General features: G+C 42.2%; 1 protein-coding gene across 1 annotated transcript; it reads right to left on the bottom strand.

Annotated features, from left to right (window-relative positions):
* Positions 1–149: 149 nt before the first annotated feature.
* Positions 150–26,127, bottom strand: LOC132264896 (TWiK family of potassium channels protein 18). Its single transcript, XM_059765231.1, has 6 exons — positions 25,978–26,127; positions 25,300–25,528; positions 24,609–24,811; positions 1,587–1,728; positions 456–1,102; positions 150–263 (listed from the first exon to the last, which is right to left on the bottom strand). The coding sequence occupies exons 1-5, from the start codon at positions 26,102–26,104 to the stop codon at positions 517–519; spliced, it is 1,287 nt and encodes a 428-aa protein (XP_059621214.1). The 5' UTR covers positions 26,105–26,127; the 3' UTR covers positions 150–263; positions 456–516.
* Between the last annotated feature and the right edge of the window lie 1,684 nt (positions 26,128–27,811).

Genomic DNA, 27,811 nt, shown 5'->3' with positions numbered 1-27,811 from the left:
CGGGTCTCACATGGGCGTGTTCTCTTCCGCCTCCAGCTCGGGCTCCTCCGGCAGCGTGTAGACGCCCGTGAGGCCGCCGGGCGCCGCGATGGCCTGCGGCTGCATCTGGGCGACGCTGTCCAGCATCTCGGGCAGCGCAATTCCGTCCCCCATCGTCACAATTGGCACCAACTCGTGGCCGAGGCTGTGGTTCGTGCAGTCCTTCAGCACGTGCATTTGATTCAGGTCCGGCTCCTGGCCGAAGATCAGCGACGTTGGCGTTCCTGAGCAGCGGAAGAGATTGAAGAAAATACGCGAATTCAGCATTAATAACCACGGAAAGCTTCTGAATCAGGAAAATAATGGAACGAACGAGTCTATGCAAGTTTACAATCATATCTTATAAGATAAGATGCCAGAATTTATGTTAAAAGATTCGATTTTGTAGATTTTCTTTGAGGTTAGGGCTGATTTACCTGTGATTAGTGTCTCCTCGGTGGGGTTTCGCTGATACAGGTTTGTGTTCTTCTCGTACCGTCAGGAGGCACCGAAGTCGGCGTCCTCGCCGCTCTTCTTGATGTCCACCACGTGCTTTATCCTGTGGATGATCTCCTCGTGCAGGACGTTGAAGCACATGGCCGTGAGCGCCATGCCGGACATGATGTATACGGAGCAGAACCACGTGGTGGTGGTGGACTCCTTGCGGATGCGCCCCAGGTCGCCGAAGCCGATCGTGGAGAGGCTCATGAAGCAGAAGTACACGCCGTCGAGCAGCGGCCAGCCCTCCAGGCGGTTCATGGCGGCGGCGCCCAGACCGATGTAGATGACCATCATGGAGAGACAGAGCAGGATGGGCGCCAGAAGGCTCAGGCCGTGCATGCTGGCCTTGGACTCCGTGGCGCTCAGCGAGTCGATCTCCGGGAACTGAATCTGCTTCTCCGGCGAGTGCAGGTTGTTGTGCAGCGAGCCGGAGCGCACGTAGTACGGCTCCTGGAGCGCCAGCTGCTGCGTCCGCAGCTCCTCCTGCTGGCGCTTCTTCTTCATGCGGCGCTCCTTCTCCGCCATGCGCTTCTCGTCGTAGCAGCAGTAGCCGCAGTTGGAGCACAGGCAGCAGCACAGCGCTCTGCGGAAGGGAAGGAAGTCAGTCGTCATCGGCTGAGGGGTGAACAACCGACCCGATTTGCTGATTTCCCAGCCCCAATCGGCGTTAAATCGTCAAATTCAACTAAGTTCTTTCAATGCGAATTGCTTAATAATTGAGGTTATGTGTTTCCGGAAATACTTCAACCCCTTCCGAGGAAACTCTTTGACTTCCAAGAGCATTAGAAAATACATTAAGAAACTGAATGACTTTGAGAGCTGAAATTTGGAACACAAATTCGTATTTTTTACGAATTAAAGTACGAATTCTTTAAGTTGCAACGACTCCTTGGTGTGTTTGCCAATTTCTCGCGCAAAAGAACCCTTGGCATTGGTATTCGGGGCCGCAGAGGAATTCCTCGTGCGCCATGAATTATTGAGATGGAATATTTTCGCATTTGTCTCGGCATAATTGTACGTTTGAGTGAAGGGAGGGTGGAAAAAATGCCATCGCAATTCGGACATACCTGGAGAAGAATCCTCGGGCGACGCGCGCCAGGACGCCGCCTGTGCTGGAGAGGTAGACCAGCGTGAGGGGAATACCCAGCACGGCGTAGGCCAGCGTCACGACGCGACCCAGCGTGGTTTTGGGCGCGATTGTCCCGTAGCCTGGAAAAAAGGGGGATTTTCTCATTAATTAACTTGCATAGGTTTGCGTGCAAAAAGTCTCAATTTCGCTCTGTTTGTGCGCCGAATATGAAGAGTGCTGGGCTTAATTAAGTGTTTGAGGGGGCGAAAGTGGAGGGTTTGTCACAGGTGAGGGCGTTTTCACGTCAATCTACACCGTGTGGCAGGTGAAAAATGGTTGCAAAACAGAGACGAATTGATCGCTCACAACTCAATTTCGTGCGGTTTTTGCCACTGTTGAACTTTTAGGGAGAATTTGGTTATTAAATCTGTAATTTAAAGCAATACAAAGCAGAATGTTTAATTCTCTCTGGGCTTTAATGTTTCATCGCCAGACGCTTAAAGCAACCAAATTGAAGTGGGAAACGCGAGATTTCTGGGCCAGAGAGTCAGAGTGAGCAAAACACGCAAAAAGCTCCTCAATCCCAGCCATATTTTCCCATTTAGCCAGGCGCTGACCGACAGAATAACAGCGCTGAGAACTCGCCTCTTCCGTCCGTGGGTAAACATGAAAATTGTGTTCTGTGTGTGTTGTTCTCCGCGATAATAAATCACAGTATTGAAATTTCCTCATGGAAGCGGGAGGAAAACCCGTTGAGCATTTTTAAATTGGGATTAACGATGTTGTCGCGCCCCGGGGCGCCCTTTTGCGTGTGTGTTTTGGGGGTTGAGGGCTAAATCAGGGGAAATCGATGATAAATGGAATTGCGTGCTCGATGAAGGACGAAGGAATTTCTCCCGCCGACGCACTTTTCGACGGCGGCGCGGCAATTAGGAGGAAATTTGTCACGAGGAGAAATTACATCACAATGAACCCCTTTTTTACCACCCTCACTCGTTCGGTCAAGTACATGTAATTTCCTCTGGGGTGTCCTTTTGAAGGATGCGCAGCGGCTGGAGAATGTCAGATTGCGATATTGAGAGATGAGTTCGGTTGAATCTTCTGCAATGGTCATTTATCATTCTCATTTTCACTCGTTGGGGAAGAGATATAAATTGCATGTTTGGGTGTTGGGCGTCATTTATCAGAATTCCACATACTCGCCCGTCACGTAAAACGGGTGTATTTCTTCGTGGATGTGCGAAATGTATTAAAACTTGTATGAGAACAAATGACTTTCTTCATAAACAACCCATATTGCATCTTCCCACGAAAACCCCGCGAGCACTGCTCTCAATTAGAGCTGAAACTCTCGTTCTGAATTTCACACTCAAGCGTGAATTTTACGCTGCAATTGTTTAATTGCATTAAAAATTGATTCTTGGAGTTCATCTTTGCGAAGCACACACACACACACTTCAAATTGCAGTAGTTTACTTAACATCCATAAAACTCTCTTAAGTTGCGCTTTTATGCTTTGTACGCTCAAAGACAAGGGGGAGATAATACAGTCAGAAGTGATGTACAATTCAGTAAGAAGTACTTAAGAAGTGGAAGTGTTCAACAACTTACAATCTTCCTTTCCTGAAAGCTTCTTTTATTGATTATTTATTCAGATTTTTTGAAGACTGTTGATTTTTACTGAGAAATAGTCATATTAATCCTTTTCTAGGTTATGTAATGAATCAAGGATAGATTTCAGCAGATCAATTCTTATGTTCATAGGCAGAATTCTGCTTTTTCATGCAATTAACATTCCTATTCGCCACCGTTGATGCCAATAAACACTGCAAATTGCAATAAAATCGAACATAACCTCAAAAATAATTATGTTGATTTGGAAAATGTTTATTTGAAACACTTTCTGGACGCTTTCGAGTCTGAATTAGCAATTTTGAGTTCATTGGCAAAACATAACAGATGATTTCGCAATCTAGAAAGCTTCTTAACGTTGGAATTTAAAGATTTCTTAGAGCTATTTTGAGGTTATGGTCGGAAAAGATGTGCAAAAAATCATTTTTCACTGATTTCTAGCAAAAATATCTGCCGGAAACTTTAAAAAATGCCTTTAATTTGTGAATAAGTGAGGATAGAGTCTAAGAATTTCAAATGGTGAAAGTGGTGTACAGATTGAAGGCATACTATCTTCCCCTTGCTTAAAGTTAACCCAATCTCAATGGGTTTCATCCGCGAAGGGAGTTTATATGACTGAGGAAGAGAAGCTGTGAATGGAGTGACTTTTTATTGATCAGCAGACACAAAAGTTGATTCTTTAATGATATTTGGAGATGCTGAGAAGCATTAAAATCACCCCCAAAAGCACGCAGAGTCAGTCTGAGGCCATTCTGCAAAATATATTGCGTGCTTGAGAGTGAAATAATGACCACTAAAGAGGCAGACAAAGCCAGGAAGCAATCAATCTCAATTAAAAGTTGGATTTATTTCATCCCCAACCCCCACGAAAGGGAATATAATACACTCAGTCGACTAATAATTAAGTCTTCTCTCTCTCTCTCTCTCTCTCTCTCTCGAAAACACCCCTAAAAAGCGCTATCGATTCGGACTCCGATTAATTTCATTGCGAATTTGTATCCACTATTCAAATGAGAAGTTTAAATTTATCCGCACAAACTTGGGCGCAAGACACTCCGAGCCAATTACGGAGTTTCTCGCTCCAAAACATCAATTTATTAGTATAAATCATCGAACTTGGTCTCTCTCTCTCTCGCTTTGGTTTGATGACCTCCAGTTTTGTGCACTTTCGCGTGACTTCTCGGCGGATGCTGGGGAAAATTGGTCCGCAAAAATCCATAATTGCTACATAAATTTCCCAACAATTACACTTTCATAGTGCTCAGTGGATGTGATTAATGGATTTGAGAGGCCGCGATTAAGGTTCACGATATATTCGAAAGTTTGACTTTAAACAGAGGGATTTTCTACATATCACGTAATGTCGAGAGAGCTTTCGTGTGCTTTAGTCGCACATTAATGCTAAATAAAACATGTCTCTCGTGAGAATTCTCGTTGCATTTCACATGTTTGAGCGTGATAAAGTCATTGTTAAATTATCAAAACTAATTAATTAACATATTTCGGTGTGTGTTTTTATTATTAAGTTTTGAGTAATCAGTTTAATTATGTGCTTTATTGCCCAAATTAACCGCACATTGACGGGTTAATTAAAGACTGTAAAAAGGCAGTTTTTCAAAATTTACTTCCACAGTTTCTGTGCAGAATTTGTAACACTTATGAACGTCTTTAAAATCACTTTTTCACATTCATTTCTCTAATTTCACTTATTTCAAATTGTGAGGTTATGAAACCGGCTTGAAAAATTCTTCTTGGACTAATTTTAGGTCTTTCAGACATGGAATTGCGTGAATTTAGCAAATATCACAATGTTTCTGTCAGAAATTGAGGTTGAATTTGCACAAAAACCTAAGCAAAGAGACATTCTTCTAGACTGAAATAATATTTTTGAGGTTATGATTGACTTTTAAGCTATTTCTCAACAAATATGATGTTATTTTGAGCACAAATACTCAAGTTTGCAAAGGAGAAATGAAATATTCCCAACTTAAACACAAATTTGATAATTTTGAGGGTTGTTTAATCACCAGAATCTGTTTTAAATCAATTACATAACCTAGAAAAACAATAAAATCAATTTTTTGAAGCGAAATTCTTTAGAAAATGCCTCAATTTGATGAAATCAAAGCTTTTATAATGCAAGTATTTTACTTAACACTTCCGTATAAAGCTGCACACCACTTCAGATCATAATATCTTCCCTTTGTAGTTGAAATGTTATGCAATTTTGGAAAGTTCTTAATAATTGTTATTTATTCAAATTGGCATTTAATTATTTAATTTCACTTCTTCTGCCCAGGAAAAGTGTTCTTACATTGCGAAGTTGATTACTCCGCAACTCAAATAAGGACAAGAAGTCGATCTCTAATTGCAATTTGAGACAAGAAGAGAGGAAATAAATCCGGAGTAACGATATTGCAATCAGCAATTGAATTTCACAATCCCATCAAGAGTGCGGCGGGTAAAAAAGCTCCTGCTGAATTGCACAGAGGAAAACTGGGCGAAAACCCACCGTGGGTGTAAACAAGGGTGACATTGTGAGAGTGGCAAAAACAAATCCACTCTGTCTATTGAGAGCAAATCGATGAGGTTCAGCCCCCGGAACTGACTTGGCTCGGTATTTAAATGTGCAGCCGAGCGCCAGGTGGAGTCGGGAATTCGGAGCAATCTCGAGATTGCAAGCTCCGATATCTCTAATGGAATTGACTTGCAGGAGAGCGCTTTTTCCGGAGATCTATCACAATATTGTGGGAGGGGGAGGGAGGGGGGTGGAAATAATATCGTGAGAGAGTTTGTTGTCTCGGGCAAACAAACAAATCGACAATCCGGACGCACTCGTGCATCAAACTGAGTGGATTGACAATACATGAAGTGGATTTCTGCCTCGAGCAAATATCACATCGCCTGCCGATATCGATTATATCGGCGCGCAGCTTTCTGGAATTAATTGATGGGCAGAAAAGTGCACTTTTTTCCCTCCAATTCTGCCAATTTCCTCTCGACAAGTGCGTAATGATGATTCTGGACCTTGACCAATTTCACCCAATAAACGACTCAACGACTCTCGAGAATTTGGGTCGATGCGAAAAGTTTTTCGGTCCATCCAAGGGATGATGAGAGACGGAAAGTTGTGCCGAAGTCAAAGTTGCCGAAATACAATGGCCAAGGCGAGGGAGAGAGTGAGTAACAAGAATACACGACTATCGAGGGTGTCCTATCCGGAAGCAATGGTCCAACTTCTTGCTTCCGATAACAATTGCCATGTTATGCGATGGTGAAGAAATTGCTGCCGAGGATCCCAGAAATCCCCAGCACAAATCGCTCTCCGGGGGCGACAGAGGTCGCAGGCGGAGTACAAATGAGAGTCCTGTGAAATTCTCACCACTCTGGTAATGATTCCGAGATGGACTCGGAGCTCTTCCGATGTGCAAAGTTAATTCAATTTTGCGCGCTGTGAACTTTCCACCCTTCGTCGCAGCCCTCTTCCAAGGGGGAGAATGTTGTGGTGCTGAAGAACAGCTCAGTGGAAATTCAGTAGAGATTCAGTGACTAAGGAAACTTCCAAACAGCAATTTCTTAATTTTTCTGAGGTTATGATCGACAATTGTATGAAAAACAACGATTTAAGACGCATTCTTCTACAAATTTAGCTTTAAAACCTGTAAAATAGAGATAAAAGCTCGTTTTCAAGAATATTGCGATCAATGTTTAGCAGAAAATTGGTTTAGAAACAATGTTTGAGGAAGTGGGGCAGCGTTGACACACAAAGAATCTAATAATTTGATGATAGTAACACCGTAAGAACTTGAAAACAGAAGCCTTGTCCTTGCGCTTCTACGAGATAATCGTGTGTCAAAGCTGCCCCACTCCCGCCAATACAGAATTCCAGTGTGAAAATGAATGAATAATCCCAGAAAGAGCTTCAAATGAGGGATAAAGTATGTTCAATACGCTGTCAAATTGCTGCGAAGTGTTGGGGAAAGTGACGGAGAAGCAGCGTTATCTCCTCCTTGGCCTCTTTCTTCCGAGGAAATCTGTATGAAGTGCCCCATTTGGAGCGTGTTGCCGACAAAGTGGCAAAAAGCCCCACAATATGTCGCGTGAATGGCGAAGGCGAGCGATTATGGGTGTGAAAGACTCAAAATGCCACACACATCGTCATTTCGTGCGAAGGACGTCGAAGGGAAGATTAAAACTCAACCCCGTCCGCGCGAAGCTCGGACTCATGATTCCCTCCCAGGGCAGCCGAATCATATTACACCCCCTCGCGCTCCGCCCCCCGAGCGCCGGGGCGAGAAACGTAATTGAATCTCTATTTTATTTCTTCACATACATTTGTCCTCCCCCATTTGCCACCCCCGCCGCCGCCGCCCCGGATTCGGTGAAACAACTCACATATTCATCCGGGACGCATTCAGAGCTTTCCACCCATTTCCTCTGCGCCCTGAGATTTGTTAATTCGATTGAGAGGGAGCGAAACGCCACTCCGACTGATGTTTTCCCTCAATTTCAATTCAACGACACAGATTTCACTCCTCAATGTCTCTCCTTTTCAGCACTGCCATCAGAAAGAAATGCCTTTTCTTCTCCGCACTCAACGAAGCTCGGAAGACTCTCAAGTGCGATTTTGGAGAAGAGATAGTTGGGGATTTTTTTTCCTCAGCTCCTTCAGGGAAAATTCATTAAATTATCAAAAAGCACACACAAAAGCATGCAACGCGGGAGAATGCAATTCTGCATGCACGGAAATGTTTGTGATCAAATTCCTCTTGCTATGCATCAATCTCAATCTTCATCAGGTCCATTTTGCCATTCTCCTGGAAATGTGAAAAGCAATACATCAACTTCGCGACAACCTGGGGGGATTTTTAGGGAAAATGAAGAAAACTCCGAGTGACAGTGAAGAATTTGCTCAAACTGATGAAACTTTCTGTGCACATTTAAAAACATCCACACAACAATAATCAATCAGAATTGCATAAGCGCGCGTAAAATCAGTCCCCAGAAATGTGAGAAATCAATAGAAAATATTATCTCAACCAGATTTTCCAATCACACATGGAGAGAAAAAAAATCAGCTCCACTAGTCATTTATCATTTTGGGGGTTCGCGAGCGATGTAGAAAAAAGTGTGAAACATTTGAAAACAGTCCGGAATTCTGTGGGGTGTCAAAAGGGTTGGAAATTTCTATTTTACTCGTCCAGCCCAAATTTTGCACCCCCTAAAAAACCATTTGCGTGATTAAATTGCGCTTTAGTGTCCCAAAACAAACTTTTCTGGGCGCGCAAATGCGATTGTAATCGAGTGCAAATTTATGTGAATTTCAATTGATTCATCGCGGGTCAGTTAAAAATATTCCCTTTAATTTTTCACACCCACACTGAGAGAGAGTGTGAGCTTTCGCTGGAGCTTTTTCGCTATGTGTGTTTGTGGCACGGAAAAAGGGAGCGGAAAAAGCGAAGAGACTCAATCAGATCGAGAGCATCTCAAGTGGCAATTGACGCAGCTTTTTCCCGTGCGAAATAAATTTTTATGCGATTCTCTGTGCTTCTATTTATTGAAAAATTATTCGACGGAATAAAAGTCATCCTTATTCATTTGCTGTAAGACGACAAAATCGAATAAATTCCACGGCGAAGAGTGAAAATTTCTTGCAAATGGTCCACATTCGCCATGATTTTATATGCCTTTCCCTCAATCCCTGAGCGCCAAGGGGTTGCTAATATTGGGGATGCAGTGCCGAAGGATATTCTATCTTGTTATCTATTCAAAAATTTATTTATAAAGACTCGAAGACGAATTTCTTAGCTGAAAAGCTTGCCAATTCCAATGAAAAGACGTACTTTGCTTAAATACTTTATCTTTAATCGGATATTTCGGGTTTTACTCAAGGTTTTACACTAAAAACGCACGTGGAAGTGGAAAAACTTACTAATTTTTGTACATTAGAGAATCTTTAAAAATTTTACCGTTTTTCTTAAAAATCTTCTCCTAATTTTTGTATTTAACACAGATTTATATATTTTTTCCTTCAATTTTCTTCCCTAAAATCTGTAAATGATCTCTTTCTTTCCCGCACAGAATTCTCCAATCCCTTATTTTGAGCCTATTCTCTAAGATGTCGAAATCTTGACCGAAATTCTCTTCAAAGTGACGAAACGAATTTGTGACACTCAAAATCTATATTGGCAATCCCTTGCTGAGCGCCAACTAAAATGGATTTTCGCCTATGTTTACTCATATACGTCGTGCTGTAATAAAATACAGCGTCTCTTTCGCCCTGGCAATTGCGTTGGGGTGGCTTTTTTGCACCTCAAAGAGGCCTCCGTGGGTCCCCTTTGCCGCCGGGCGCCATGAGTGGGTGCGGTTTCACGTATAGCAAATAATAAAATCAAATAAAGAGTGTTCCTTTCTTCCACTACAAAACGCTCAGCGCGTCCGCCCGGGGGCGCAAAGTGTGGCCCCAAAAGGTACAACGAACGCTCACACGAGTCAAATAAAATCATAAGCTCTGAATTATTAATGAGAGACTTTAAAGCATGTCTTGAATTTCAATTAAACACCCCCAGAGAGAGAGAGAGATTCTCTCCCTGGGCAGATCGAATAAATCTCTTCACACGCATAAGTCTTTAGGGGGTTTAACAAATGACCAAATCAAAGTGCCATTTATACTCCAGCCGGGAGAGCTTTTTTTCCGGGGCGCTTTGAGGGGATGGAAAAAGAGGCTCGCGCAGAAGGTGCCGGAATGAGTGGATGAGGAAATAGAAAAGTCATTACACGCACGTTCCCTTGATTTGGGCCAATCTCACTTTCCCACTCAAGAAGCAATTACAATTTACTTTAATTTCCACTCCGGAGGCTCCTCGGGCGCAAAAAGTCACTCAACTTGTGGGTGGGTTCATTGTTAGAGATTCGCGCTCACTAATAAGATAAGTGGGAGCTTTCTGGAGAAACTTTTGTTCCTCAGCCTCACGCTCTTCGTCATTTCTTCCTTGATACACTGAGAAGAAATACTGTGTGTTTGTGTCTTTTTAGAGGAAGAAAAGCATAATAATCAGCCAAAAGAGTCGCAAATTGTCATTGAAAATCAACTTAAATGCTCACAAAGCAGCCAAAAAACGCAAATTTAACCAAATTTCGTTATGTAGAGTCTTTTTCTTTGAATTCTTCGGTAATTCAATAGAAAAACTTTCACAAATTCCCGATGAGCTTCATTGCATTGGCAACAACTGAATATATTTAGAAACTATTCTGAATTTCTCTCTAAAGACTCTCTAAAAGACCGAAGAAGAAGCAAATAACATTGCAAATTTAATGTTTTAAGGCTTTTAGCTGGAGAAATTCACATAAAATTCTCATTGAGAGCATTTCTCTCAGTGCACTTAAAGCTTCTCCGGAGCTGTGCAAACCACCCAAGTCAGCATCCCTTGCTGCAGGGTGAGAAAAAGCACCTCGACCCTGTTTTTATCGATACATCGTCATTGAGGGATCACCCAAATCTCGGCTTTTTCTCATACATTCCATCCCCGCCTCTTGCGCCCAAAATGCTATCTAAGGAGGAGTGAGAAGGAATTGATAACTTTGTGAGTTTATATCTTTTCAGGTTTATTTTGGAGCTAAAGCACGAGGCGAAAGCCCCCCATCGGCTGGGGAGCTTATCTAATAGGTCTCTATTGTTTTCACGCCGCACCCACACGTCGCCCGAAACCCTGGAGGACCATTGAAATTCACTTCGGAGAAGCGTTTAACCATTTCATTGTTGTTTTATTTATTTTATTCCCTCCTATTTCATTTCATTTGATATTCAGCGAGTGGAGTTCCGGAGCCCAAGTCATTTCGATCTCACTCTCTAAGAGCGATTGCAGACTTGCGGGTGATCCACGGGAGGTTCAGCGAGAGCGCGAGTGTGTATGACAGCTGGTTGAGCCGAAAAACACGACTAATCCCTCGATATATCGAAGATTCAAGCGATATTTATGAACTTCCCGACGGCAGCGCGCTCACATCTCAAAACGGACAAAATGGCGGATCTCTTGCGAATTTAAATTTTGTGGGCTCTCAAAATCATTAAATTCTTTTGCGTACCTTCCATTTTCGCAGTTTTATTGTAAAATTTCACGCTTTTTGATCAAATAAACAAATCAATTGACAGCTGAGAGCGGAATACGAAGCAAAATTGGCGCTAGTGTCGACAAAGAAGAATAACTCCTGAGTGTGTTTAGCGCCAGTTCAGCCACGACTTATCACTGATCTGATTTTTACACACGCCAAGCTCATCCACGGAGGACTGATCCCAGTTCCCGTCGATTCGAGGATAACCCACAAGTCTGTAGTCGCTCTAAGAGCTACTTTCACGGAAATTTCCAGCCCTCACGCGAGAGAAAGTGTCATTTTTCTCATGACAACACAGAAGCAAAAGCATCTCTTGGCTATGTATGAATTCCCTTTCAGCATTAAGTCACGGAGCATCACGTAGGGCGGAAGGGTTGTGTGAATTTTTGAAAGGGAATGTTTTGTATGCATAAATGTACAAACATGCCTAAAAAGTGATTTGATGGAATTCTTCAGACACACGAAGCGAGAGAATATATCTTTAATTCTCTGTCATATTCAAATAAACGCACACACAGAGAGGAAGAAAAGCTCGCGTGGCCAACAATGAAGATATTTTCCTTCATTCAGTGCGACTTTCCATCCCAATATAGTGATGGCAATTTTCCCAGAGAATGACTTCATTGTTGAGATCCTTCACTCGGAATTCATTCCATGTGCTTTTTCCTTCCATTGTTTGATGCGATTGATAAATATGAGACGAGAAGCTTTTTGGGGTCTCACAAGTGTTCACTTGCGATCCATAATTCACGTTCAAACTTCACTGCATAATCTCTGTGTTGAACAAATTTAATACTCTCGTAAGTGGCTTTCGGCGGAAGGAGAGAGTGTGTGTGTGTGCTTCGTGTGGGGGTGGCTTTTTTAACCACCCCTGAGCAACACAGAAATTCCATTTATCTGCTCTGACACAATGAGTTTCCGGGGAGCTCAAAGATATGCTGTGTGTCGACCTAATTGGGATTTGCCTTTGATGAGAGCTTCAGGAGCGTAAAACTGACGGATCCTCAACATGTGTCGCTCTGCTCTATTTTTCCGCTTTCCCAACACCAATATGTGGCGCTCATGAAATATTCACACACTCTCTGCCGAAATTCAAAATCCCCAATCCAATTGTGTCGCTGAGCATTGTATCATTTCATTTAGAAGCGCCACACGAAGTACATTTGCATCTTCTGGCCCAGAGAGAAATGTGATATTATGAGCAAACCAAAGGCAAAGGGTTAATGGGCTTTGGAGAGTGTCAGAAAGTTTGCCGACCACATAAACTTTGCCTCGGGATGCACAACAAGACGACCTCTTCATTGCCACCATCGCACGTCCCTCAGAATGCATCGAATGCCATGCAAGACACAATATCAGAACGCACATCAGTTTCGCGAAAACTCTTGCAAAAACAAGGAGCGTTTCCCACACAAACGATTAAAGCTCCCTCTGATGCACTTGTAAGACTGATTTTCCACCCTAAATTACCGAGTGATTTATCCAATTTGCATCTGGATTATAACATTAATCTACATTTAATTATTCAAATGTCCTCCGGCTGGCAAAACTGAAGCACAATAATTAATTCCGATTATCCTGTGAGGCATTTCGAGTCCTTGTTTATTGGACAATCCGTAATGAAATTAAATGGCTTCAGAGAATCTCTCTCTATCTCAAAGGGATCCAGAATGCCTTCTGGCCTCTCAAAATGCCTTACAATGTTTAGTGTGGAAGATTTTCCACATCGCATCACTTTTCCCGCCCACACTTTATTTCATGCATGGAAAAATATCAAATTTTATTAATGAACTCAATGAATTGCACTTTAACTCCACATTTCCTCCACATATGAGGAAAGTTTCCTTCGCAAAATTGCCTTCTGCACTCTGTCATGCAATTAATTAACTGGGCGCAAGTATAATTGTCTCACTTTTCTGCTCTGACTTTTTGACAAGCTGAGAAATTGGCGTCGAAATTGTCACGCAATTTATTTATGATATGTGTGTGTGTGGCAAATAAAAAGTTCTGACACACACACTTCATTTGGCCCCACTTGGGGTGACTTTTATCGCCACATTGTGTCACATCGACACATTCAACTGGAATTTCCCACCACTTCCGCTGCGATTCTCCCGCCCTGAGTATAAAAACGCACGTAAATCTTCCTTCCAACTGCAACTGAAAGCCACTCTTTTTACGAGCAACGAAGGAGGTTAGTAATCACTGAAATTACAACTAAAGCTTCGTTGCAACTTTACAATTCATATCTTGTAAGATAAGATGTCAATTCAGGAATAAAATCTTTCCTGAAATGTTTCAAAAGCAATAAAATGACACTAATTCTACTTTCACGTTGATTAAGCACAGATTTATTGGATTTATCTTGTCATTTGTGCACATTTTAATGCGGAAGATTGAGGTTATGTGTTTCCGGACATCTTTGGACATTAAAAACTATTAATTTTTGAAAATTGCAAAGCCAATTCGTAACTTTTACGAAGTGAAATACAAAATCTGTGCAGTTTCATGGCCGGCAAAAGCTCTTAACTAACTTTACAATTAATATCTTGTAAGATAAAATGTCAAAATGTAAATTATTAAAATTTCTATTAAGTTTAATAAATCAAAAGTTATGACCATTGAAATTTATGAAACACCAAAAAGCATTAAACAAGCAAATGTCATAAAATACAAAACGTTTTAAGGTTAGGTTTCAATAGATTATATATTCTCGTAGATTATAAAGCGAGATTTATTAAGTTGAACACCGCAAGGAAATTGATTTTGAATTCACCCTGTTGAAATGACAAGCTTTATGTGCTTTTAGACGACACAATAAGGAAATAATGTTGAATAACCGATGAATCTGCGCCAGTGATTCGCCCCTCGAAGGAGGGTGGAAACTTTTCTACATACAAATGTGGGGTGTTGTTGAAATGATTGCCCATAAATTAGCTGCTAATAAATTGTCTTGATTAGCTGCCATTGGACTCTTTGCTCAATTGAGGGTGCAATTGTGAAGGAATTTATATGGAATCCACCCCCACACTTTCTCCACCCGCAGAAGGGGTGAATTTTATTGGCCATCAGGGCAAAATTTCCACTCTGTGCGACACGTCAAATTATTTGATGCTCTTGGCGGAGGAATTTTAATTGGCCCGCGCGAGGAGAAAAAGTGGTGCAATTTTCGCGGAAGAAAAGGGGGTGTTAATGGGGGGTGGAGAGGGTTTTTCAGTGCTGGAGCATTTAGTCGTGTCGAGACGGGAATTCTATGGCACTACTTATTCTCAATAGCCATTGAGTGTCTTCCCTGCCGAGATGGAACAATGACTGGAGCGCCCGAAGGGGTTGTGCTCCCCTTTTGCATATATTGATCACGCGAAGCACTTTGCCTCGGATTTGGCAGTCAACGGAGCTGAAACGCTATTTGCTCAGAAAGCCTTTTCAACCACACACACACACACGCAGACATCCATTCTCGAGAGTAATGGCTCCCCAAAACTGTAATGTAGTTTAATTGACAAATATTTAAAGTGCGGAAGAGGATTCGAGGGCGTGTGTGAGTTTCACAATGTACATATTCGTCGGCGCCCCCTTTTTGGCACAGCGCAAAACTTTCCCCATTCGCCATGCGAAGAGGCTTTGCAAAGTCGAATCAGGTATTTGGCTTCTTCTCCAATTACAGCACATCCGAAATAAAATAGGTAAGTGAGCACCGCACATTCCGCACAATTCTCACCCCTCCCCCAAAATTGAGGGGCGCTCCGCAAGTGCCAAAACAGCGCCGCGTTGACGCAGAAATGGGTGAAAATGTTGCATTACAAATGGTCAAAAAGTGGGTATAGAAATTTTGAATACATCCAAGAAGAGACAGAAAATGCAGACCAGCAAATTCTGCATCAGTGAACTGCAAAATGATGCGCGCTGCGTGAAAAATATGGGCGGTATTGTGCAAAATAAAAAGAGCACACAATGAATTAAATAAATAACCTCCAGCAGCTTGCAAATAAATTTGCCAAATCCCAAATACACATGCACAACTGCATTTGGCCGTGCGCTTTCAATATCCGCCAATAAACATTGGCGAAAACTCACCCCGGAAAAGAAGCGAGATCTATTTCAATAATTATTTCGACTCTGGGTGTTCGTAATTTGGCACAGTTCCATGAATTGCGCCACATTGATCGGCAGCTTTGTTGTGCCGCAAAAAAAAAAATACGCGAGTGGGTTTGAGGCGCACCCTTTCTTGATAAAATATTTAAATTGTGTGACTCTCTGCGTCGGGAGGGGTATTTTATGTGATGGTGGCTTTTATGGTCCCACAATTACATTTCGCATCAAAGCACACACGCAAGGGGGAGATTATATCGCGGAAATTTGTACTTTTCGTCACTTCCGCCATTTGTATGCAGGCTCTTTTAGTGCTTCAGGCACTTTAGCAGTGAGTAAAACACTTGTTAAAATATGCATTCGATGCGCTTTTAAACTTCTTGGTTTACATCGGGTTTTATCGCAATTTAACCTAACTTTTTTCCTATGAAAAAGCCGTCATTCTTAATTGTGATCTCATAAAGTTTTACTCACAGTTGTATTACACAGACTTTTCTTTGCTTTTTCAATGGTATTTTCATAATAATGTCATTTAAAATAACTTTTATCCGTCATCTTTTGCTTACTTTTGAATTTAACCTCAAAAATAAGAGCTTATTCGGTATATTCAAGGGAAAAATGGCAAATATTTATCAATTTTAACGTGTTAATAAACTGAAAATTGATATTTAAACTTAGCAGAATAAGGAAACTTTCCTTCTACGTTGAAGTGATTGGACTTTTCGACACTTATCGCTACTTATCGACACGAATTGTGTAAAATTTCCTTTTTTCGCACAATTATAAGGGAAAATAGATCTGAAATGAACTAATTTGTCCTTTGACTGACGATTTTCTTTATTTTTCTTCTGAAATTGTGCTTAAAAAAGGAAATTGTACGCTTTTCCTGTCGATAAGTGTCGATCAAGTGCCAGATTTGATATTCTTTTAGCTTATTTAGTGACTCTATTTCACCTAAAATTAATCTCACAAACTAGAAAACAGCAGAGAATAAATTTCCTTAATAAATTCAAAGTACTTCCGCCGGATTGTACACCATTTCCACCCACAATTTCTCCCCCTTGGACACACACATGCCACGTTGACGCGCGCCACCCTCGCAAAAGTGCTTGGAAAGTGATTTTCTGCGACAACAACTTGGAAGAAAGTTGCAGTAAACACTCGCCGCAAATGACCCTTCTGCGGGCTCTGAGACGTTTTAGTGGCGCGACAGTTAATATGGATGAGTGAGTGGCAGCAAGACGTCGCAGTTTTACACGATCGTGAATTATTCATGGCCGAAGACATTGGGAATTAGAGAAAGGGGACAACATAGGAATAAGGGTCACTCATGCAGTCCTTTGGCGCGGAGTGCGCCAAAGTCTTTGGCGCTTTGGCAATAAAGAAAGTTTTCTCCTAAATAATGCCACGCAAGAGGAGCGCGCGAATTTTCCCTGGGTGCTTTGTGGACGGCAAAAATATGCGACAAAAATAGCAAAAGGTCCCTTTTATTAAGACATTCTTCTTTATGCGCTCTCACACTCCTTCGTTCGCAAATAATAAAAGATTTACATAAAATATTAATATTGGGGATATAAAATTATTTTATGAACTTTATTCCCACCCTCCCCAGAGGAGGGGGGGGGTGGAGAAAAGCCCCGGAAAAGGGCTGCCAGACGCAAAATGAATTGGCGAGTGTGTGTCTGTTTTTTTGCCTCCTCCTTTTTTCTTTTTCTTCTGTACATTCAGGGGAAGTTCTTTTTATTAATTTTCCCTCTTCACAGGGAATGTTTGGTGAATTTATGGGAGCATTTTAAATCTTTTGTGGGGATTTTTATTGCTCGTGTCTCCTTTCATTTCACCATTACGATTATGTTCCCGCGGAGATGTTATGTTCCTTTTGAGGGACACTGATTTAGTCAATTTCGCGCGCCCGATTTTGGCGGTGCTTTGCAGGCCATTAGCGGAAAATGGGGCTCCATTACAATCGATAATCTCGTGGCGCTGAAATATTGTCCGACACGCTTGGAAAGTACATCAGCCCAGTGAATCACGCGGGAAAGGTAATAAGCCGGCAATTAATTATCATAATCCAGCTCTCGGCGGAGCTCATTTTTTACCCATTTCATCCACGGCATGGCAAATAATGATGTTGGCCAGGAAAACAAGCACCCACAGTGATTATGTAGCTGAGCATCAGCCACCAATTTGCATCTCTGGAGAGTTTCTTTCAATTATCGCATTTGCAATTGCTCTCTCCAACAGTTCAACTTCCGTCGCCGTGGAATATTCAATAATAAATCTTCGAGAGCTTTTTCTGCGCTGTGTGAATTTTTGAGCAATTCTCAAAGGGGCAGCAGATTGTGCTGGGGAATAATTGAAGGAGGAGATTTTCTGGCAGATGTTGGAAATTGTGCAGGGAAATTTTCTCCATATATTGGCGCGCCCAAGTGAAGCGTGAAGCGCTGGGAAAATTGGTGCAATAATTGAACATGAGAGACTCCGCACGAAGCCAATGAATTCCCCGAGAATATTTGAAGATGTCAATTTTTATGGGCGCTTTCTTGCAAATTGTGTTTCTCCCCGGGAAAAATTCACTTCAAAATGACGCCATTGTTGGAGAATGTCTCACCCATTTGGGAATTGCTTACGTGATTCGGCAAAAGAGCGCTTTTTCCGGGTACAAATTTCATGCACTGAAATTGTCAAGGGGGAGATAATCACTTCAGAGGCACTTCTGAACGCCTTCAAAGGCATTTTTTATCGTTTTTTAGACTCTTTCAACTCTTCAAAGTTCTTCAAATGCTTAGATTTAAGATTTCATGAATAATTTCTGTCTTTATTTCCTCATTGTATCCCCAAAAAATGCATAGCACAATTCTGGCCAAATTGTGAGGTTATGGAAACAAGCTTTAAAATATTCTTGGACTAATTTGAATCCTTTCAAACCCGGAAATGAGTAAATTTAGAGAATATCACAATATTTCTACTGGATAATAAAGTACAAATTGAGAAAATAACTAAGCAAAGAGTCAGTAATCTTGACTAAAATGACATTTTTGAGGTTATGTTTGTCTTTCAAGCTGTTTTTACTTCCTAAATTTAACCAATTTGAAGTTTATTGGGAACAAATGCTGAAATGTGCTTAGAAAAAGAGAAATATTAGTTTAAATATAATTGTGAGGTTAATTTGAAGGGCAGAATCTATTTAAAATCAATCACATAACCTAGAAAAGCAATAAAATTGATTTTTCTAGACAAAATGAATTAGAAAGTGCCCTAATTTGTAGCAAAAGATGCTTTTGCAGTGCAAATATTCACAGTATTTTATCACTTATAATTTCTAACACTTCCATCAAGTGGTGAACCACTTCTGATTATATTATCTCCCCCTTGGAAACTGTCTGATTTTCAATGTGGCGATATAATGCAGACCAAACAATAATTTCCCTATATGGTTTCTAATTCAAAACCGCGTCGGTGTGTTTATTATGTATGAAATTCAGAATAATCTCCAGGCAAAGCTGTATTTTTGCATGCTAATGCATTTTGGTGGAATTATGAGTGCGATGACATTCAAAATTTATAAATTCACATGGGAATTTGAACTCTGGCAATGCATTTAAATTATTCCTCCGTGTCCATCGGGATAAAATACGACTGTGGCCACTGAGGGTGATGATTAGGTAATTATTGATAAAATGCCGCCAATATTTACACCGCTGTGCACACGAATTCCCAGCGAATCACCGTCAAAAGCTCCTTCTTTCGCCATCCATGCTAATTCTCACAGCACCCTTGTTATCTCCACTTTTCATCCCCTTTTTTTCCACACTCTGCATTGCAGATTGCACCCCGGAGGTTCGTCTTCAATTACAACGAATAACCAAAGCTAATTTCCATGGCAATTTATGTGCGGTCAATGAGTGTAATTATTGCCCTGACGGCGAAATGGCGTCCCAAAGGTGTGCAAAACTTCGTGCTATCACGGATGACCAGAGCAATTGTCCTCGGAAAAGTCCCACCCAAAGCAATACCACGCGGAGTTCATCCTGCAAAATGCACACACATTTGCTTTTCCACGCGCGCGATCCTAAAACAAACAGACCGAGAGTGCAAATGGGCGAAACAAGGGGCAAAAAAAGCAACCATGCAATTTCTGTTGGGATTGTGAGCAACTCTTTTTCACACTCCGGCTTTTTTTTCTCGTCTCGCTGGGGTGAAAAAATGGGCATGAAAAACGACAAAAGTGCTCCATGAAAGGAATGCATGCTCAATGCATTTTGTCGATGAAGAATACACAGAAAAAGGGACAAAACGCGCGCTGTTCGGCGGGAAAACTTGCTAACGGGCGAAAAATACATGTAGAGGTGTGCGCTGAGTTAAATTCGAGGGCTACGACATGCTGATGAAGTGAAATGTCTGATTTGGATGGATAAAACGTCTTAATTCCCCTCAAGCCCCGCCCATTTGCATGCTCCGCCCACTTTCATGTGTTCGCCGTCATTTTCTAACTCTCTATGGCTCTTGCCGGTGATTTTTAGCGGCGCACATCTCCGTTTCGGTGAATAATACAAGACAATACAGCTTGTGTGGGGAAATCACATGAATCTCACCCATGGTCGATGGCTGGGCCATTGTGCGCTTTCACGAGGAACATCCTCTTGACATCAGCACGAGATGCTCCCCGTGGCTTTGCACAGAAAAAAAGCCAGCCCACCATCTTCATCATGAGCCCCGACTTTTTGCCACTCTCGCCCACACGCTGGATATACGTTTTAATTCACATGATGGCCACATTCAGCGGGAATTTTTAAACATATAAATCACTCTGTCGCCCATCCCCGTAATGAAAGCCGACGAGGAGCTGCGCCGCACACTATTCGGGGTGCGGAAGACAATGGAGGCGCGCCTAGTGCCTCTCCATCCAATTTGTATGCAGATCACGAGAGTGAGCGCCTTCGGTGCTGACTCACAGTCTTTTTCCGGGGCATCAGACGCGCCTTGGGCACGGAAAAAGCGCCACTGAATTTGGGAACAATGTCTAAATTTGTTTGTGAACTCTGCACTCCCTCTTTCGTTCTCTCAAAAATTTATAAGCAATTTCCTGCGCACGGTCGCCACGATAAATTCACGCGAAATCCCACCCTTTCACACTTGATACAGTCTCTCTGGGGGCACAAATAGTGGCATATGCCGAGCAGTTCCTATCGCGCGCCCAAGGAATTTGCGATGGGAGATTCGGGCCACAGCCGCAGACTGTTGGGGATGGTCGTAACTCTGGCTGGGGATCAGTGGAAAAGGGAGTTTTCCCCGGGAAGAACCGCTTAAATCAGGGATGGCGAATTTATTTTTCGCCCCATTATTAGAGTTTAGAGTCATATCTTCTCTCTGTGCCACTAAAATCCAGGGATGAGATATTAGGCGGGAAATTGTATGCAACTCAGCAGCAGTTCAACATATTTTCTTTTAACGTGACTGGAAAAGAGAGAATTCTACAATAATTCTAATAATTCGTATAGTTTTCTAGGTTATGTAACTTGTTTTAACCAATTCTTGTGCTGAAACTCAACACATTTTCACGTTTTTGATAAAACTCAGCGTTTGCACTTAATTCAAATCGAAATTATGCATAATTAAGTGAGAAAATTCTACAAATCTACGCTGAAATTAAACATAACCTCAAAAATGATAGGAGAATTTGAAATATATGTTTTTAAAGAGCTGAAGAAGCTTTTACAGCCACATAAAACTAATTTTTATCGATGGAAATGCTAAAACTTTCTTCACGAACGATTCTGAACAGAGATATTGAAGATTTCCTCATTTTTTTGAGGTTATGTTGGGAAAATGATAAGTAAAAGGACGATTTTAAGCAGATTCTTCTACAAAATATGCTAGAAACTCGACACAGAGCTGAAAATATCTGGAATTTTGCATGTGCAAATCACGGAAGATGTTAGAAACTGATTGAACACATTTCTCGCCAACATCCTCCCCCTTGCTAAAATCATTAAAATGCTTCCGCCAAAGGATGTGAGATTGAATTAAATTTTATCGCACTCTCACTGTCATCTTCCACAAAGAAAGAACGATAAATTTGACAAGTGCGGCACAATTGCTGTGAGTTTATAAATTGACATCATTCTCCCCAGTGTCGCTGGACTGATATAATGAAAAACCACCCCCGTACTTTGCATAGTGAAATGAGCTCTCGCCGTCCGCTCGTATCGCTCTCGTATTATTGTTCAATTTGCCCCATTATCGTTTGAACAGAGAATGCCAACAGATACGGTTGCAGAGGAGTTCTTCCAACAGTCATTTTGGCTCTTGTGCGAGTGACAAAAGGAGCACAATTATGCCAAACACTATATATAACTTCGGTTCCATTTGCATATTTGCACTCTGCGGTTGATATCTATATTCCCATGTGAGACAGCGTGTTGTTTAGAGGAGAATATGGGAAAATGAACATTTATTCACGTTGTCGGGCTGCATATGCTTATGAAATTTACGATGATATATGGAGGTGTGTCGCCTTGTGTCTTGGAATTTTGAGAAAATCACCCTCAAAAGATGCGCTGTTATTGTGCCCAAACAATGCATCTTCTGCAGGGGTCGCACGGGGGAATGATTAACAGTCCGTCGGCGGTGACACGATGAAAAATTGCACCTCAAGGAAAAGGTATATATGTAATTATTCCGATTCCCGCCCTCGAGATCGCTCCCAATGGAGCACTCGTGTGTGCGCCTAATGATGGAGTTGGCCGTTTGATAACAGCCATAACAAATGGATATTGTTGGAATTGGATTATTCGCCATGGGTTAAAGCTTAGCAGTTGCAGCAGATAAATTACACTCAGCCTTCAAGCTTTCTTATCGATTAATCGACACACTCGCGCTCTGTTTCTGCCATCAGCAAATACATCCATCTCTCCAGAAGGGTGTGACGACGATTTTCTCCAACCCCCTCCGCACAGTGGAGGGCAAATTGAATGTTCGATGGAAGAAAAGTGTGGAATTTTAGCACAATTCAGCTCAAATTGCACGAAGAATCAATTTCTTATATGAATCACTAATTGGCATGAGAAAGTTTCCGAGCTTGCGATCCCTTAATTGGCTGCAGCGTAATCTGATATTCAAATTGACGAGATATTTGTCACTGTCGATGAAGAGCATGTCGAAGGACAGAAATATTGTTACCACTCTCAGATGCCTTTCAATACACAGTGTGGGAAAACATCCAGCACTTCCGGGGTAAACAAATAAAGCACACAAGCTGAGCTTTTGCCATGGAGGAACAGCGAATAACAAGTGGATACAATTAATCTCGCTGGAGGGCGGGAAAATTGAATGGATGCAGCGTGTGTCTGGGATGATTTTCCAGTTGTGAGAGAAAATTAGTCACGATTTTTCTTTTGCCACGAGGCTCACACAAGTGGATGTGAATTGCGGGTGAAATTTCCATTGGTGTGCGTGAATATTTGATTGATCAACATTGAAGCTATTTGCCACATTAATTCACATCGAATTGTGAGCTTCTGTTTAACTTGTTCACGCATGGATTACTGGCCGCAATACAATGAGCTTTCCTCATTATGTCATGAGCGGAAATTGACTCATGAAGAGTTGCATGGCTTATCATGGTGGCCAATTCTACCTGTGAACACATTTCCAATCGTTCCAATCACACCCAGAGAGTCGTAAACATTAATTCCCAATAAATGGACCCCGAGAGTGGCTGGGAAGTGGGCGAGAGAGGTCCATTTTGGGGGATGAGATTACGGGCAATCTGAGAGATTAACCTAATGACACTCTTCTCAGTCTTTTAAACCACACTAATAGAGCAATGGCTAGTTAATTCTCGGGACCCTTTTGCCTCTTTTCTCCCTCTCTCTCTCTCTCTCGCCCCGGTTTTTGGCTCGACCCGAAGACACAAAACTTGCTCAGATGAAACATTTTCCCTCGTTTTCCCCCGAGCATTTTCTGTCATGGCCACAAATTTCGGCTGGGATTTCATGGGACGCCACAGGCACGTTGGGGATTGGATTCTACCTGAGAACTTCAACCCAGGAAATTATCAGGCAAATGCGCAGATGGAATCTCTTTTACGCTGAGATGCGTAAAGGAGCTTTAATCAGAGGGCAAATAAGGAGGGAAACTGCCAATTTTACTACCCCGATCAGCGAAATAGTGACAGAAGGCTTGATTATTCTCATCAATTTCACGTCATTTCTGATTAATTTCCCTCATGAGCTTGACTTTAACTCAATAAAGGCTTTTTTTCTGCACTATAAATCGCAGACTTTTGATTCTTGATCAAAATCTTTCTCACTAAATCATCTAATCTAAAGCTTTATGTGCTAAATCACAGGAGAATGGAATTCATTGTTTTAAGTCACACATTTGCTTGAAGCGTAAATAATTTTGATTTAATCAAAATATGTTTTGCAACAATTCATACATAATTTCCAATTTTGTCCAACAAGAATGGGAAAAATGTTGTTTTTCACAAAAAAATACTTCAATTTGTATCAATTGTGATCAATATTTATTGTGTTATTTGAGAATAATACGCAAAAGCGACCAATTTCTCTTATTTCTGTTATATTTTTCGACAATTACAGATAAAATTTGCTGGTTTTTCAGTCAATTTTAACCACAAAGCAAACTTCTAGTGTTGCTGAAGACTTTATATTACAATAATAAGTGCACGAGCTTCCAATTCACCACTGCGGAAACTTCAGAAAGCGCAAAGCGCCTCAAGAAGTCATCAATTGAGGCGCTTATCGAGAGAGTTTTCCCTTTGGTCAGTCGGTCGAAGAAGTGACGCTGAAATTCAATAGCCGCCCAAGTGTTTGTTTGGTGTGACAGAGCTTTCGTGTGAGGAAATCAGAAGGATTTTCACAGGAAGCTTTCACCATTGAGAGCACATATGCGGAACTGTGAACATGGAAAACCTATAAATAAGGTGCAAACCCACTTGGCGGAGCCTCCTTGAGGAAATGTTGCTCGCATACATAAAAATCAACAACAATACACTCCATGTGATTGATATTCATGGGATGATGGCAGACTTTTCCATCTCACCGAAGGGGAATCGGCGGTGGAGCTTTTTCTCCATTTAAAGCCCAGAGAGAGAGAGAGTGGAAAAAATCGATTCGGCTGCACAAAAGACAGCGAAACAATTTCACTTGGAACTCACCGATCGTCGTGAGCACGGTGAGGGAGTAGAGGAAGGCTCTGGCAAACGTCCAATCGTACTCCTGCCCCAGGGACGACTGCACGATGACGGCCCCCGTCGCCGGCGCGCCCGCGTCGCCCTGCTGAGCGCCGTGGGCTGTCATGTCATCGGTGAGCCGCTTTATGAGCTGCTCCTGGAAGCGAGCAATCTCCAGCGCGGCCAGTCTGCAACGGAGTTTAGGGGTTGTTAGCAATTTAACCCCTTCCTATGCTTCAGTCACGTGGCAAAGAATGCTCTTCACTTTGCAGTTTGTGCCGATTTATTTATCCATATCTTCTAAAGTTCTCATCCAATTGTCAAAAGTAGCACAGATTTGGAAAGGGAATTTAATAACCTACAACTCTCTAGAACATGTCAAGGCTGTCAAATCGACGGAAAATTGTGTTAATGACCTCTTCTTGCAACACAAGTCTTTTGATTGCATTTTTCAGTGAAATATTCATATCAGCGCCATTTCTTGACGAATTTTCAAGAATAATGGCGTTTTAGAAAGGATATGAGATAACCTACAACTGTCTAGAACACACCACTAATGTTAGAATACGTGTTATACCCATTTTCTACCTGTGAAGCGTAGAGGCACAACAAAGGTCTGCAAAAAGAGCAGACTTTTCACGTGTGGAAACCCAATTAACCCCTATCTCGACGCTACCTGGTCCAATTCTCGCGGTACAGAATGTTGAGAGAGACAGTGATGTCCCAGATGTTCTCCACGGCTCTCTGGCGCGCCTCGAGCGTGTCCTGAATGGCAGCCGGCGAGAAGGTGACGTTATCACTGCGAACGGTCGCCGGCGAAGGCTTCAGCTGGCGATTCGTCGACGCCAGAGTCTTCTGCTGCATCGTCGAGGCGCCGCCCTCGATGGCCAGGAAAATGAAGGAGCCTTCAAGGAGAAATTGAGAGTGCTTTTCACCCCTTTCAGCAACTTCAACCCTTTCGTATAAATGACAAAGTTTCAGGCTAAGCGAAGAGTCTACGTGTTTTCTGAAAAAATGTGCTTCTAAACAAAACTTCCAGAACTTCTTCAAAGCTCTGGGTTTGTGGGAAAAGTCATGAAATATGTATGAAAAAAGAACTCAGATGATTAGTAGTAAAAACACGTGAAGATATTAAGAAGTGATGAAATTCTGCTCTTTGTGTACTCAAAAGTGTCTATTAATTTCATGTCTCCTCAATCTTTCCGTCCATTCAAGGGATTCAAGGATATTTTTGAACGTGTTTGCCGCTAAAGGGCTGAAGGAAGTCTTAGACAAGTGGTCTCTACTGTGTTCCCTTTGATCCTGCCGGATGAAATGCCTTTCTTTGATCTCACAGGGAAATACTGACGCTTACCCAGCAGTGTGTAGGCGAAGAGGAGCGTGCAGATGCCGAGGTTGGTGAGCAGGCCGACCCAGAAGGGCGCCGACTTGGGGCCCAGGCACGAGCAGCACTTGCGAGTCTTGGGCGGGGCGCCCACCATTGCGCCTCCGGAGCCCGTCGTCTTCAGGGACGTCGGCGGGTCGCGCTGGCCGTTGTTCTGCTGCTTCGGTGGGAATTGGTCGTAGCAGTGATACCGGCCACTCTCCTTGTCGCCCATTCTTATCTCGCTGCCCTCCGCGCGGCGCCGGCCCCCATCGCGGGCACGAGTGGCTGTGACGACGACAAATCACCGCTCTTTACGCTGATGACCTCATTTACTGCCCGGCCTTGTCACTGCCACGCGCCCATTGGGTCACGCTTGGACGCTGCAAAGACAGAGAGAGTTCAGGTGAGGTCAGAGTGTATGACAAATCGCTGGCCTGAGTGGCAATTTATGCAGAATGGATGGCTTTCAAGTTTAAATTGATTTCTCACTCTTTTGCACCCCTCAAACTTCCCCAGCACGTGGAATTCCTTCGAGCCTTCGCCGAAAGCCACACACTCTCCCCTCGAATCTCACCACCCACACACGCCAAGGGGGAGTTATTATCTCCTGAAGTGGTGTACAGTTAGAGGAAGTGTTTAAATATTCGCAATATTTCAATACTTGGAAGAAAATCAACATTTTCTTCCAGGAAAAATCCTTCAAAACCAAGAATTCTGGTGACAATGAAGCATTTGCATACAATGAAAATTTACTTTCTTTGAGAAAATGAACTAATTCCGGTAAAAAACCAATTTTTACAATTTGCAACGAATTTATGATAAGATTCCATGCGATACTTCTGTAAAAATCCACTTAAAACCGCTTTTTTCAGCGTTTTTTCCGACCATAACCTCAAAAATATCACTAAGAGATCTTAAAAGACTTCAATTGTGAGCTTTCTAGATGATAAAATCATCTTTTATGAGTTTCCAATAGACTCAAAATCGCTGTTTCACTGTCAAAATCGCGTAGAAAATGGTTTAAAAGGAACATTTTTCAAGTTAAAATGACTATTTTTGAGGTTATGTTCGACTACAACACAATTTACAGTGTTCTTTTCGTGCTTATCGCATGAAAATACCTAAATTCTGCCAGTGATTAGCAATCTTGGTGACTTTAGGATAAGAATTGATGTTCTATTCAAAATATTCACTAAATCCGTCCGTGATTCGCTACATAACCTAGAAAAAGATGGTTTTTTGTACAAGTAAAATGAAATTGGGCAGCAAAAGAAGCACGCATGTAAACACTTCCACTTCTCAAATACTTCTGCTGAACTGTCTCTCCCTTGGACGCCGCTGACGAGGGCGGGTGAAGAGTGGCGGCGAGATCGTGAGCGAGAGCTTCCTCGAGACGTCAACTGTGGGCGGGCAGGCGAAGATGATCCAGGGTGTGTTTTGCCAAGTGGTGAACTGGCGCCATTACACCTCATTCACTTCAGGCCCGATATTGAATTTAGAAGGAGCAAAAAAATGCTGTTTCATCATCTTCTTATTACGCTATTTGCGTCAACTTGCCACACTCTTGCGGAGGCGAGCGATGGAGACGCCTGGTTATCGCGCCAGAGTGGGTGAAAGAGGAGATTTTATCGCTGTGTGTGCGCAAAATCTTCAAACTTTCATGACTGTTTGCAATTCACGGGCTTCGCCAGAGTGTATTGAATTTAAAATTAAATTGTCCCATCGCGTGATGGAGTGCAACAAGCCATTGAGTCCCCATCAATGTTTAATCATTTGAGATGATATTCTCTGTGTGTCGCTGTCAAAATCCATCACACGATGT

The sequence above is a fragment of the Phlebotomus argentipes genome, unplaced genomic scaffold (assembly GCF_947086385.1).
Source record: "Phlebotomus argentipes unplaced genomic scaffold, Phlebotomus argentipes genome assembly contig_2, whole genome shotgun sequence".
Lineage (NCBI taxonomy): Eukaryota > Metazoa > Arthropoda > Insecta > Diptera > Psychodidae > Phlebotomus > Phlebotomus argentipes.
The sequence above is the reverse complement of the archived record's forward strand: the minus strand, read 5'-3'. Positions and strand labels throughout refer to the sequence as shown.